Source organism: Orcinus orca, chromosome 19, assembly GCF_937001465.1.
Source record: "Orcinus orca chromosome 19, mOrcOrc1.1, whole genome shotgun sequence".
Taxonomy (NCBI): Eukaryota; Metazoa; Chordata; class Mammalia; order Artiodactyla; family Delphinidae; genus Orcinus; species Orcinus orca.
In genome coordinates this window covers 9,576,523-9,589,916 of record NC_064577.1, presented here as the reverse complement: position 1 = coordinate 9,589,916, position 13,394 = coordinate 9,576,523, and the positions used below count along the sequence as shown (strand labels likewise).

The window sequence follows — 13,394 nt, the reverse complement described above, 5'->3', positions numbered from 1 at the left end:
GAGCCAGAGGGGTCGGCCTAGCGGGAGGGCAGCTTCCGAAGTAGGCAGCCCCAGCGCGCCTGCGTGGAGCGACCCTGCGCGCAGTGAGGCAGTGGCGGGGGAAGGCACCGGTGGGGCCGACTGGCGGGTTGAAGGAGGGAAGCGGGCGAGCGAAGTCCCAGTGCGCGCCGCGGCGGCACGGGTACCCTCCCCTTCCGGGCGTGAGGCGCTGTGAGGAAAGCTGAAGCGAGCTGACTCGCACCGGCAGCGAGACGCCGCTACCGCCGCCCCAGCCCAGCCTCCGTTGGCTTCGGCGCTCCCGTCGTGGGGGCCCGGGTTCCTCAGCACACCCAGCTAGAGCAGCCCCAGAGCCTGTCCCCAGTTCTTCGGAAGCCCCGGCGCCAGCCCGGGCCCTTGGCGGGGAGGATGACGGAGCTGCAGTCGGCACTGCTACTGCGAAGACAGCTGGCAGGTGAGCGGGCGGGTGGAGGGGCGCCGGCCCGGGCCGCGATCGCGGCGAGCAGCTGCCTGCTCTTCCTCTCCTCCTCCTGGGCGCTCCCGGGCGGGCGGCCGGACGGGCGAGGGGAAGCGGCAGCCCCCGGCGAGGCCGGGAGCGGGCCTGCGAGGTTGGGGAGCCAGGGCGCCAGTCCCAGCCGGGCCCATTACTTCTTTCCCTGCTTTCTTAGGGCATTAGGGGCGGGGACGCGCCCCAGCCTCGGCCCCAGGACCGGGCCTGCCGCCCCGGGGGAAGGAGGGGAGGTTGCCCCCTCCCCCACCGTTCGGTGGGACGTTGCGGGGGAGGGGCTGTAGGTCCACAGCCCCGGCGGACCCTCCCTGGAGGGGCGGGTCCGGGCTCAGGTGCGGCAGAGGCCGCCGGACCCCCGAGGCAGGAAGAGCGTCTGGGTCGGGCCGGCTGCGCGTCCGGAGCTCGGCTGTCGGAGCCGCGGGCCGACAGCCGGGGTCAGGGTGGGCGAGAGGAACTGGCCCCCGGGCGGATAGGTGAGGCGCGCCAAACTTCTGCCCAGGCAGCGCCGGGTCCGCGGAGTTGTGGCGGACAACAAAAGCCCCGGCCTCCGCGGCCTCGTCGCGGGCGCGCGGGGTCTGAGAACCCTGCGGGGCGCGGGACGCCGCCTCGCCTGCCTCCGCCTGGCACGGGCTCCGGCTGCGCCGCCCGGCTGGGGGAGGGTAGGAGCGGGCCGAGCCGAGAGCCGCTCGCTGGCCGGCTCGGGGCTTTGTGCTCCGAGCGACTCCGGCTCCTGTGCAGGCCTGCGGGTCCCCGGGGCTGAGGCCCGCGGGCTCTGGCTTGGGGCGGTGGCCAGTCTGCCTCCCCAGAGGTGCCTGCGTCCCCCCTCCCCCATTGTCCCGGCCTCCGGCCGTTTGCGGCTTCCAGGTTGACTTTTTAGGGGGTTGGCTCCGACTCTCCTAGGACTGTGTGAGTGGAGCATGCGCAGTGGGGACGGGGACGTACGTGTGCGGAGTGGAAGGGGGGAGGCGGGTCGGTGGCTTCACAATGCCGCCCCACGTGCTGCCAGATTTAAAGAGAAATGAACCAGCAGTTAACCACTGCTGCCCAACGCCCAGCCTGTGTCCTTCACAGTTCTGACGGATCTTCACCTCCCCGCTCCACAGCCAGCGGCCCTGAGCCCTCGGCAGAACCCAGAGGCTGAAATGAAGACATCTATTTTTGAAATAGGTTTACTAAGACTTAGGTTGAGGTGTTAGTTAAATCACCTTTATGGCTTCTTAAGGAAAAGGTTGTCAGGGGCTGTTACAGGTTGTATAATTAGGTTTATTATTAGAGCATGAGCAAGCAGGTTTGGACAAGTACTAAAGTTATAAATGCTCAGGGAGAGTGACGGAGTGAATGGAGAATTTCTAGTGATACCTGTGTCCATCGCAAATGTATTGGGCAAGCAGTGAAAGAATAACTTTATTGCATCTTATATTTGCAAACACACGTTACTCTGTGTATTTTTCTGGTTTGTTTTGTTTTGGAGGAAGGAATTAAGATGTTCTTTTTTCTCCCTAAGAATACTTTAAATCAGAATAAGTTTTAATTATGTGGTGGACTGTTAAACAGTATTAAAATACTAAATCAGTATTAAAACAGTACTCAACTCTTTCATAATGGGAAAGATACATGTTTTAAAGGTGTAAAAGAAGTTAAGCAGTTACTAAGATAGTAAAGTATCACTAATAACAGTGTTATCAGTAGCAGTATTTCAAAATTCTTTCCAACCTATTTGTGAACAGGCTGTAAATTTTGATAGGCACTTGGTTCAGTTTTGCACTCTTTTACAAGATTAATCCCAAATATCGATAAGACATTTCCCAAAGCTCTTTCTTAATGGTTGACTTTTTGATAAGGCACACCAAGATATGCTTTAAGTTTGGAGAACAGAATGATTTAGTTTGTAATTTTTCATGCCTCATTATAAAGTTACTTAGCTGCTGATTAATTTTCTTGTCTTTTTGATCAGACACAATGGACTGTTGTTAATAGTTTCTTAAATTTTTGAAGGTTATTAACATGCTCAAAATGTATAAAACAGACCAAGGCCAGTGTATTAAGGAAAATGTGAAAATATCAAGTTTATTGGGAAGACTTGATAAAACTACATACTGAAATAAAGGCCCTGTTGTATTTTAGTCGTTAGTAGTACATTGAGCTTTTTGGTTTTTCAGATATCATTTGAAAACAGGAAAGAATGGTAAACTGTAGTCTCTTGAAATAATTTAGAGTGAACTTTTGGAAGGCTTAATAATAAATGCTTTGAAAATCTTGAAATGTATTGAACTGAGTAGACACACAAACCTAAGCCATTCTAGCTGCTAGAATTTCAGAAACTTAACAACAACAGTGGCTAACAATAGTTACATTTATTGAGACCCTAGTCTGCCAGTCCTGAAGGATTTTACTTCATTATTTGAGGGGAGAATTTATTGTGTGTGTGTTGTGTTTTGTTGGTAACTGTAATGAAGAACCTGGTGACTTTCTGAGTGAAGCAGAATGGTTCCTTGGGTTGCAGAGTTTCTCAGCCTCAGCACCACTGATGTTTTGGGCTGATTATTGTTGTAAAGGCCTATACTATGCATAATAGAATGTTTAGCAGCATTCTTGGCCCCTACCCACCAGATGCCAGTAGTACACCTCCTCAGTTGTGACAACCAAAAATGTCTCTGTTGCCAGATGTCCCCTGAGGGACATAGTCATCTGAGGTTGAAAACTCTGGTTTAAGGTGTTTTAATTAAGACCATAATGGCCATTGTGAAGCAAGTAAGAACACCTAACAGATTCATGAAATCAGATAGGTTGTATATTTCTTTGTGGGTATTATTAGACTATGACTTACTTCTTTGCGAATTCAGCAGTCACAGTTCAGTTTTTGCAGTGCATAATGCTAAACACTAAGAAATCCTACAGCACAAGAGATAATTTAATTTTTTTTTTTGAAAAGGTGTTGTAAGCAGTGGTTAAAAATATAAAGAGTATAAAAAAGGTTTAGTCTTTCCATCCCAACCCAGGCTGCTTTTCTTGGAAGCAGCCATCATCAATAATTTCTTGTGTGGCTTCTTATACTGTATATGTTTATATAGCTATATATGTTTATATATATGTTTATATGGGCTAACGTTTACTGAGGACTAGCATAGCATCTACCAAGCATTTCGCTGAGAGCTTTACATATATTATCTCATTTAATCCTCCTAATAAGGAAATTGAGGCTAAGAGAGTATCAATAACTTGCCCAAGGTCACACAGGTAGTAAGTGGTGCTGCTAGATTCATATTCAGGACCTTCTTATTAGAGACTTCGTTGTTTTTAATTGGCTATATTGTCTTCCAGGGAGCAGCAGTTTAGCACAATTGTGAAATATGGTTTTATAAATTTAAATATTCGAGCTTAATTTATCCAGTAACTACCAAAATGATTGGGGAAATGTTCTCATCTTAATAAAATTTTATGTACGAAATAATGCACATTAAAATCTAAGTGATATTCTTAAGGTAATAATAAAAAGATGTTTTAGCCATTGTCACTTTACGACCAACATTCTGTAGAATGTCATAGATTGAAAGTAGCGCTAAGCTTTTTTGTGTTAGCAGTTAACTCTGAGAAAATAAATTGGACTAATTGGACTTATTCCCTACTCTAACCATACTAACTTTTATTTTATGATAAACATTTATAAAAATAAGAGGATTTTTTTTTTAAGATCACTTGAGTTTTTTTTAACATTGACAACACAGTTGCTTTCTCATAGGTACCTGTCATCCCAGAACTAGCAAGAAGAATCTCTTAAGCAGTAACAATAAAATAATTGAACTCCTTTTACTGTAGAAATTTTGATTGCATATTTTAAAGTAATCTGCAACATTCCCAAATCTTTGTCTCCTTGTCTACATATGTAAGTAGGTTGTGATGAGTTAGTTATGTGTGTTTCTCAGATTTATGTGCAATAAAATCATTTGGGAGTATGTTAAAAATACAGATTCCTGGCCTCACCTTCACAGAGTATTAGTCTACATGTCCAGATGGGGCCAAAGAAAGCCCAATTTTTAATATTTTTCATTGGCCTTTCTAGAATGTATTGGCATTCTGACATAAAATTTCATTAATAATCTTAAAGTAGCAGAAATAGAGTAATTGATTATTGACAGGGATACCCTAGTGGTAGAAGATTCTAGGTGATGAGCAGAATATTAATATTTGTATACTAATAGTTGTTTACCCACATATTTAGAAATGGAAGAAAATTATAAAAGTAAGTTTATATTTCATCAAACCACTACTTGTTTAATAGAGTTTGGGAATTTTTATATCCAGAAATCATTACACTGTTATAGAAATAATGCAGCTACTATATGCTGTCAGAAAAAAAGTATAAATGAAACAGACATTGTGGTTGAGGGAGGGGTGTTGGATGATTTGTAATCCCTGTAGTGGAGGGAGCATCAAGGAATTATGCATCTGATGTTATGTTTCAGAATCTTATTTCAAAATATGTACATATATTGAATCGTGTATACCTTAAACACACGCAGTGTTATATGTCAATTTTATCTCAGTAAAGCTGGGAAAAAAGTCTAATTTTTTAGTGAGTAAGTGAATTTTTTTTTTTTTAAGTGAATTTTCTTAACATTAGGGAGTAAATGTTTTTAAGTTATAATTTGTGTTACTCTGAATATTTTTGATATATAATGAAATTTAGTTTTTTATAAGTAATGGTAGTTTACTTTTGTATAAAGTCGGAATGAAACGTACTTGTCTTTTGTAATGGAAGACCTCACTTTCTCAAGTACTGCTTAATATATTAAAATACTGAAGTAAACTCTAATTTGTACATATTAGTATAATCTGTACTTACTATAAAGTAGTGCCAAAGTATATGGTTTTATTATATAGTTTGAGTTAATACACATTATATTTGGTAATATGTGTGCATATAAATGTACATTAGATGCCTTCATTATTGATAGAGTGATATCGAGTGAGGAAAATCTGAAAATCCATTCACTACTCCTATATTATTGTTGCTTTTTGACTTTTCAGGTGAAGAGTGTTTGTATATATCAAGAAGACTTTCAATCCTTGGGGTATTTGATCTTGTTTACTTTAGTGCAAGTTTCTTTGAGGAGGTCATGCTAATTTATTGTAAATTGTAGTGTGGATGTGCTGTTGCTTCAAGCAAGTAAAATGCTAAGCATTCTTTTATTTTAATGGACTCACTTCAATTTAGGATGAAGGATTTTTTTTTTTTTTTTCCCCGTATGCGGGCCTCTCACTGTTGTGGCCTCTCCCTTTGCGGAGCACGCGCAGGCTCAGCGGCCATGGCTCACGGGCCCAGCCGCTCCGCGGCATGTGGGATCTTCCCGGACCCGGGCACGAACCAGTGTCCCCTGCATCGGCAGGCGGACTCTCAACCACTGCGCCACCAGGCAAGCCCAGGATGAAGGATTTTTGCATTTCTAAATTATTGAGAAATATTTTTGTTAGAATTTAAAACACTAGATGACCTGCAAAAGTCTGTTTAATGCCATCCTTGACTGGTTTATAGGAAATAACTTTTCAGAGAGGAAAGCATAGTATATGCTTACGGAACCAGTCTGGCCAGGTAAACATAGTATAGTTATGTTTGGTTGAAGGCATTTCAGCCACAGAAAAGTACAAATAAAAAAAGCAAATATTTTGCAAATTTTGGTAATGAACATGAATTATTGGTATGAACAGATAAATGAGGGAATAAGAATAAAATGCGTCTTTAGGAAATAAGATATATACATGTTAAAATAGAGAATTTAAATTTTTTTTACCTAGTGCAAGATAATATTAGGCTAATTCAAGTAAATCAGGATTTTTTTTTGGCTGTGCCACATGGCTTGCGGGATCTTACTTCCCTGACCAGGGATTGAACCTGCGCCCTCGCAGTGAAAGTGTGGATGCTAACCACTGGACAGCCAGGGAATTCCCTAAATCAGAAATTTTTATCAGTGCTGCTCCATTGATAGATTCTGGCCCTCAAAGAAACAGCTAGGAAAAAATTCTGTAGTTTATTGCAGTTGCTAGAGATGTGTACTTTTCTTTATGATGTTAAGTTCTAGAATATTTTTGAAAAGTTAATTTTTGTAAGTGGAAATGTTTACCTTTTATTGATGTTCTATATTAATGTCTAATAACTTAGAAAAACTGCTACTCTTCCTTCTCTGCTTTTCTTCGCCTTTCTTGTCCATTGGTTAGGGATCTGTTAAAAGTATAAACAACAAAACCTAAAAATGCCCTTTATATTAGAAGACACTTTTGATTTGCTTTTGAATGTACTTACACTTTAATTATATTATCAATTTCTTATATAAGGTGTATTTTAATTAGAGTTTCTATTTTAAGACAGTAATTCTAGGCAAAGTAGACATGGCGCCAAAAGAATGATCTATAAAAGGAAATATTGGTAAACTGGACATCATCAAAATAAAAAAACTTTTGTGAAAGGCAAATGAAAAGACAAGCTGCAAACTGGAAGAACAAAATTGCAAACAACCTGACAAAAGACTGATCTAGAAAATACAAAGAACTCTTCAAAACTCAACAGTAAAAGAAAACAGCCTGCTTAGAAAATGAGCAAAACACATTTCAGATGGCAAATAAGCAAATAAAAAGTTGTTCAACACCATTAAACACCAGGGAAATGAAAGTTGAAACCACAGTAAGATATCACCACATACCTATATAGAATAGTTAAATTAAAAGAAATTAACACCAGATGCTGGCCAGGGGAGGCAGAAAAACTTCATCTCTCATACATTGCTGGTAGGAATGTAAGATGGTACAGTCAGTGTGGAAGCAGTTTGCAGTTTCTTGTTTAAATATACACTTACCATACAACCCATCAAGTACACATTTGGGCATTTAGAGAAATGAAAACATATCCTCATAAAAACTTACATGTAAATGTTCATAGTAGCTTTATTAGTAATAACTGCAAACTGGAAACAACCCAGATGTCCTTCAGTGGATGAGTAAACCGTGGTACATCCATACCATGGAATATACTACTCAGCAGTAAAAAGAAATATACCATTGATAAACAAAACAACTTAGATGATATCAAAGGAATTATGCTGAATGAAAAATTAATCTCAAAATGTTGCATATTCTGTGATTCCATTTATATAAAATTCTTTTTTCTGTGTGGTAAAAAACATAAAATTGACCATCTTAACCATTTTTAAGTGTATGGTTCAGTAGCGTTAAGTATATTCACATTGTTGTGAAACAAATCTGCAGCTCTTTCATCTTGAAAAACTGAAACTCTATACCCATTAAACAACTCTCCCTCTCCCCCTTGACCTAGCTGCTGCTAACAACTGTTTTACTGTTTCTCTGCATTTGATTCATATAAGTAAATTCATACAGTATTTTGTCTTTTTGTGACTGGCTCATTAGTGTAATGTATGTTGTAGCATATGACAGGATTTCCTTCCTTTTAAGGCTGAATAATACTCCATTGTCTGTATATACCACATTTTGTTAATCCATTCATCTGTAGATGCATTTGGGTTGCTTTCACCTGTTAGCTATTGTGATTATTGCTGCTATGAACATGGATGTGCAGATATCTCTTCAAAATCCTGCTTTCAATTCTTTTGAATATACCCAGAAGTGGGATTGCTGGGTCATATGGTAGTTCTGTTTTTTAAAAATAAACCTTATTTTTAGAGCCGTTTTATTTTTTATTTTATTTTATTTTATTTTTTGGCCACGCGGCATGGCTTGTGGGATCTTAGTTCCCTGACCAGGGATTGAACCTGGGCCCCAGTAGTGAAAGCGCCAAGTCCTAACCATTGGACCACCTGGGAATTCCCTTTACAACAGTTTTAAATTCACAGCAAAATTGAGTAAAAGATACAGAGATTTCCCATAGTACCCCCTGCCCCCACACAAGCTTAGCTTCCCCCAATATCAACATCCTCCACCAGAGTAGTGCGTCTGTATTGAGAAGTTTTATTTTTAATGCTTTTGAGCGACCTCCATACTGTTTTCCATAGCAGTAGCACCATTTTACAATCCCACCAACAGTGTACAGGGCTCCAATTTCTCCACTTGTTCTCCAACACTTGTTTTTTTAATTGTAGCCATCCTGATTGATGTGAGGTGATATGGTTTTGATTTGCATTTCTCTGATTATTACTGACATTAAGCAACTTTTCCCATCTTCGTTGGCCTTGGTAGATCACCTTTGGCAAAATGTTGATTCAGGTCCTTTACCTGTTTTTAAAATCAGGTTATTTGATTTTTTGTTGTTAAGTTGTATACATTCTTTATTACTATGAATATTAACCTTTTATCTGATACATAATTTGCAAATATTTTCTCCCTTTCCATAGGTTGCCTTTTAACTCTGATTATGTCCTTTGCATAAAAGTTTTTAAGTTTGATGTAGTTCCAGGTGTCTATTTTTGCTTTTGTTGTCTGTGCTTTTGGTGTCACAGCCAAGAAATCAGTGCTAAGTCCAATATCACAAACCTTCTCTAGTAGTTTTATAGTTTAGGTCTCACGTTAGGTCTTTAATCCATTGTGGGTAAATTTTTGTATGTCATATAAGATAAGGGTTCAACTTCATTCTTTTCTGTATGAATATCCAGTTTTCCCAACACCATTTGTTGAAGAGACTTCCCTTTCCCCATTGAATGGTCTTAACACCCTTATAAAATTCTTGAAATGACAAAATTGTAGAGATGGAGAATAGATTAGTGGTTTTTAGGGATTAAGGATGGTAATAGTGTGTTGCTATAAGGCGGCTGCATAAATGATCTTTGTGGTTATGGAACTGTTTCTGTCTTATAGTGGTTACATAAATCTGCAAATGTGATAAAATTGCATAGAGCTATACACACACACAAATAAGAGTGATACAATAGGAATAAAGTGTGTGGATTGTACCAATGCCAATTTCTTGGGTTCGCTATTATACGATAGTGATGCAGGATGTTAGCATTGAGAGAAACTGGGTAAAGGGTATAGGAGATCTTTCTGATCTGTTTTTTTCCATTGCCCTATAAATCTGTGTATTAAAATAAAAAATTTTAAAAAGTCACTTGTAACCAGAGCATTTTTATCAGTCTTTTTTCATGTAGAGAAGTCCTTTTTAAACTTACTATTCATAGTTACAAACATAGCAACATAATTGCCATAACAACACTTTCAAGGAATAGGAAGTTGGAATTGAGAAATCTGTAGTTTGAGGTAGAAATTCCATCTTAATTTTAAATAATCCTCCTTTAAACTTCTTGTGTTGTCGTTTGGAAAATGGAAGAGAGGATCAGTATAAAAGCTCATTTATTGGGCTTCCCTGGTGGCGCAGTGGTTGAGAGTCCGCCTGCCAATGCAGGGGACACGGGTTCGTGCCCCAGTCCGGGAAGATCCCACATGCTGCGGAGCAGCTGGGCCCGTGAGCCACGGCCGCTGAGCCTGCGCGTCCGGAGCCTGTGCTCCGCAATGGGAGAGGCCACAACAGTGAGAGGCCCGCGTACCGCAAAAAAAAAAAAAAGCTCATTTATTGAGCTCTTCAGTTGCATTGAGAAATGCTGGGGGAATGCAAAGATAATTGATATGGTATTCCTGCCTTGAGGTGCTACATTTTGTAGGCGTTGATGGACATGTAAACAAAGTTATAATGCAACATAAGTACATATTGCAGTATAAGTATAATGCAGTATAAGTATAAAACATACATGTGGAAGGAGCAGAAGGTAGCACTGAGGAAGGAGTGATTAATTATGGGAGAGTACAGTGAAGTCAGGGAAGGCTTTATAGGAATAGGACTATATTTTAGATACAGCAGAATCAAGATGTCAGTTCTTTTAAGAGCATTAAGTTATATATTAAAAAAAAACCTTTGCATTTAGCAATGTAGAAAAAACAGTAATTAGAATTACTTAACATTACAGAAGTCTAAAGTTGACAGATTTAAAACAAATAAATATTTATGAAAGACAAATATCCCTGTTGAAGATTTCCAAGAAAGTGGTCTGGGCACAACTTTCAAGGGATGGCAGTAATTTGTAGTTAAAAAAATTTTGTAAAGAACTTAAGTCTGCTTACTTCACTAACATATAAAAGAGGGAAGAGGGCAGGAAGGAAACAGGTTACTCTTCATGATCCTAGACTTTCTATATGTGGTCACATTCAGTTCTTACAGCAAATGTTTGGAGTAAATATCACCTTTTTGAGATAAGGAAATTAAGGTTTATATTATATCTGGTATTTCGCCAAGCTAACCCTGATGGAGCTGGCTGGAAGAAATATATCTGTCTGCCAATGAAACCCAAGCCCTTTCCATATCAGTAGTTTCTTTAACATTTGGGGGCTTCTTAGACTCCTTTGAGAATTTAGTAAGCATTTAAGACCTTCTCCTGAGAAAAATGCATACAATTTTGGGTATAATTTTGGAGGTTTTTCTGATCTCTTGAGTGAAGCTCATTTATGCACATATAATACTGTCTCTTACATCATTCAGCAAATTTGATGCCTGTTTTGTATAGTCTATAGGGATGCCAGATGAATAAGTTATTCTTGTATTCTAGGAACTCGTAGTCTGTAGAAAATCCTCAGAGGGCTGCTTTAAAATAGTGTATCAGAGAAAGTCAGGGAAAGCTTGCTTCTACCTGGAGGGCTTTTGAGGAGTTGGTGGCATTTGTGCTTGACTTTTAAAGGATATGTAAAATTTGATCACATAAAATAGGAAAGTATTTAAGGCTGAGGGAAAAGAACAAGCAAGACAGAAAGCTTGTTCTGAAAACAATTCAATGTGGTTGGAGTATATGATAAACTGAACTAGTGGGAAAATAATATTTGGAAAGGTTGGTTTTATTTGTGGAATACCATAAAGATACTGAAGAACAGAGTCACTGAGGAGGGGGGAAGTGATGTGATCCGAAGTATGTGGGACCCGTGCTTCTCATTATCTGTGGTGAAAGACCAATTTAAAAAAATTTTCCAGGGACTTCCCTGGTGGTCCAATGGCTAAGACTCCATGCTCCCAATGTAGGGGGCCCAGGTTCGATTCCCTGGTCAGGGAACTGGATCCCACATGCCATAACTAAGAGTTTGAATGCCGCAACTAAAAGATCCCATGTGCGGCAATGAAGACCCGACGCAGCCAAATAAATAAATAAATATTTAAAAAATTCAATTCATTATATAATATTTTAAAAAGCAATAAAAAATGAATTATTAGAAAAATGAAATAAAGACAGATTTGAGCCCATATTTATAATATTAGGTTCATCATATAAAATGACTATCAAATTGCTATCTGAGTTTCAAAATGCTTCCTTTGGCTGGTGGTCAGGGACCATTAACAGTTTGGTGGATTGGCACCAGTTAAGGGACCACACTTCAGCATTACTTTGGGCAGAGTGGAGAATGATATTAGACTACGGTCTCTCCATAAGGACAGAGATTTTTGGTTTTGTTTATTAACTGACATATCACAGATGCCTAGAAGGGTGACAGAAACAGCAAGCAACCAGTAAATAATTATTGAATGGATTAAAATTACCATTCTGGATCTCCCCCCCACCACACACAGGATTTAAGCACATGTGAACTGAACCTTTTAAGGTAGAAAGTGAAACAATTAGAATACTTCCATTCAGTAAACATTTAATTCCTTCTATATGCCAGGCCCCGGGGATACAAAGATTCATGATACAATTCCTGGCTTCCCCTTCTAGTGGGGAGCGTAGACTTTTATAAATAAATATTGGTTGATAATTAGAATATATATACTTCACCACAGTAGTGTAGACATTCTTGCCCTTATACCACACCCCCCACCCCCCTTCACTTATTTACAGTATAGCTGACCAAATGATACTTGTTGGGCACCCTCAGTGTCTCAGCAAGGTCCTTACTTTTCTCTCAAAGCAGTTTCTCTAATGGACTACTTTACTATGACTGGTTTTTCTAACTCTTTATAAATTACCTCAAAAATTAAAGGTTTTCTCCCCCCACCTTTTAAAGCTTTTTTTACTTTTTTAAAAAAAATTATTTATTTTTGGCTGCATCGGGTCTTCATTGCTGCGCGTGGGCTTTTTTCTAGTTGTAGTGAGCGGGGGCTACTCTTCGTTGTGGTACGCGGGCTTCTCATTGCGGCGGCTTCTCTTGTTGTGGAGCATGGGCTCTAGGCGCGTGGGCTTCAGTAGTTGTGGCACATGGGCTCAGTAGTTGTGGCTCACGGGCTCTAGAGCGCAGGCTCAGTAGTTGTGGCGCACGGGCTTAGTTGCTCCACGGCATGTGGGATCTTTCCGGACCAGGGCTCGAATCCGTGTCCCCTGCATTGGCAGGCAGATTCTTAACCACTGTGCCACCAGGGAAGTCCCTTTTTCTACTTTTTTTTCTTTCTTTCTTTTTTTTTTAATGTCTTCAAAGTTTCTGTCTGGTCCTCAATCTTAGCTATCTTAGGTTTCCTACCAAGGTGGTTAACCACATTTTTCAGAGGAGGAAACTCAGTTTGGCTTATTCACAATAGCAGAACCAAGACAGCTAGATTTCATTACTCTCTGAGCCTGTTCTTTAACAGTATTTAAATTAGGTCTATATAGAGACTGTAAAAATGTGTTAGTCCAATTATTCCTTTCCTACTTGGGTCCTGGGGTGTCTGTGGGGTCATATGTTCTTTGATTTTCTTAGGTTTGTTGTGTTTTTTTTGATTTTCTTATGTTTTTTGCGGGTGAGTTAAATGTTCTTAAAACAGATGTCAGGTAACCCTAAATCAAGGTATTCTAAAGGAAAATGGAATGTGTATGTTTTAAAATACAACTTTCCTAATTACAAATGAACATGTTTATTGTAGATTTGGAAAAGATAAAACATGATACAAACATCAGCCATCCCTTTGTAGCTTCTTAACATT

The 13,394-nt window shown here is 40.0% G+C and overlaps 1 protein-coding gene across 5 annotated transcripts in view; it reads left to right on the top strand.

Moving 5' to 3' along the window:
- Window positions 1-86: 86 nt before the first annotated feature.
- The window catches only part of UBE2G1 (ubiquitin conjugating enzyme E2 G1), a 104,057-nt gene continuing 90,749 nt past the window's right edge, over window positions 87-13,394 (top strand). For 2 of the 5 annotated variants that reach the window (XR_004481917.2, XR_004481916.2), the window contains exon 1: window positions 104-451. Coding sequence is in view for 3 of the 5 variants with exons in the window: in XM_049702613.1 (XP_049558570.1) it covers window positions 406-451 (46 nt within the window). In the remaining 2 variants the exon portion in view is untranslated. Of the gene's footprint in view, window positions 452-13,394 lie in introns of all 5 variants that reach the window. The other 3 variants (XM_049702613.1, XM_004267021.4, XM_033423172.2) reach the window with 3 other exon arrangements.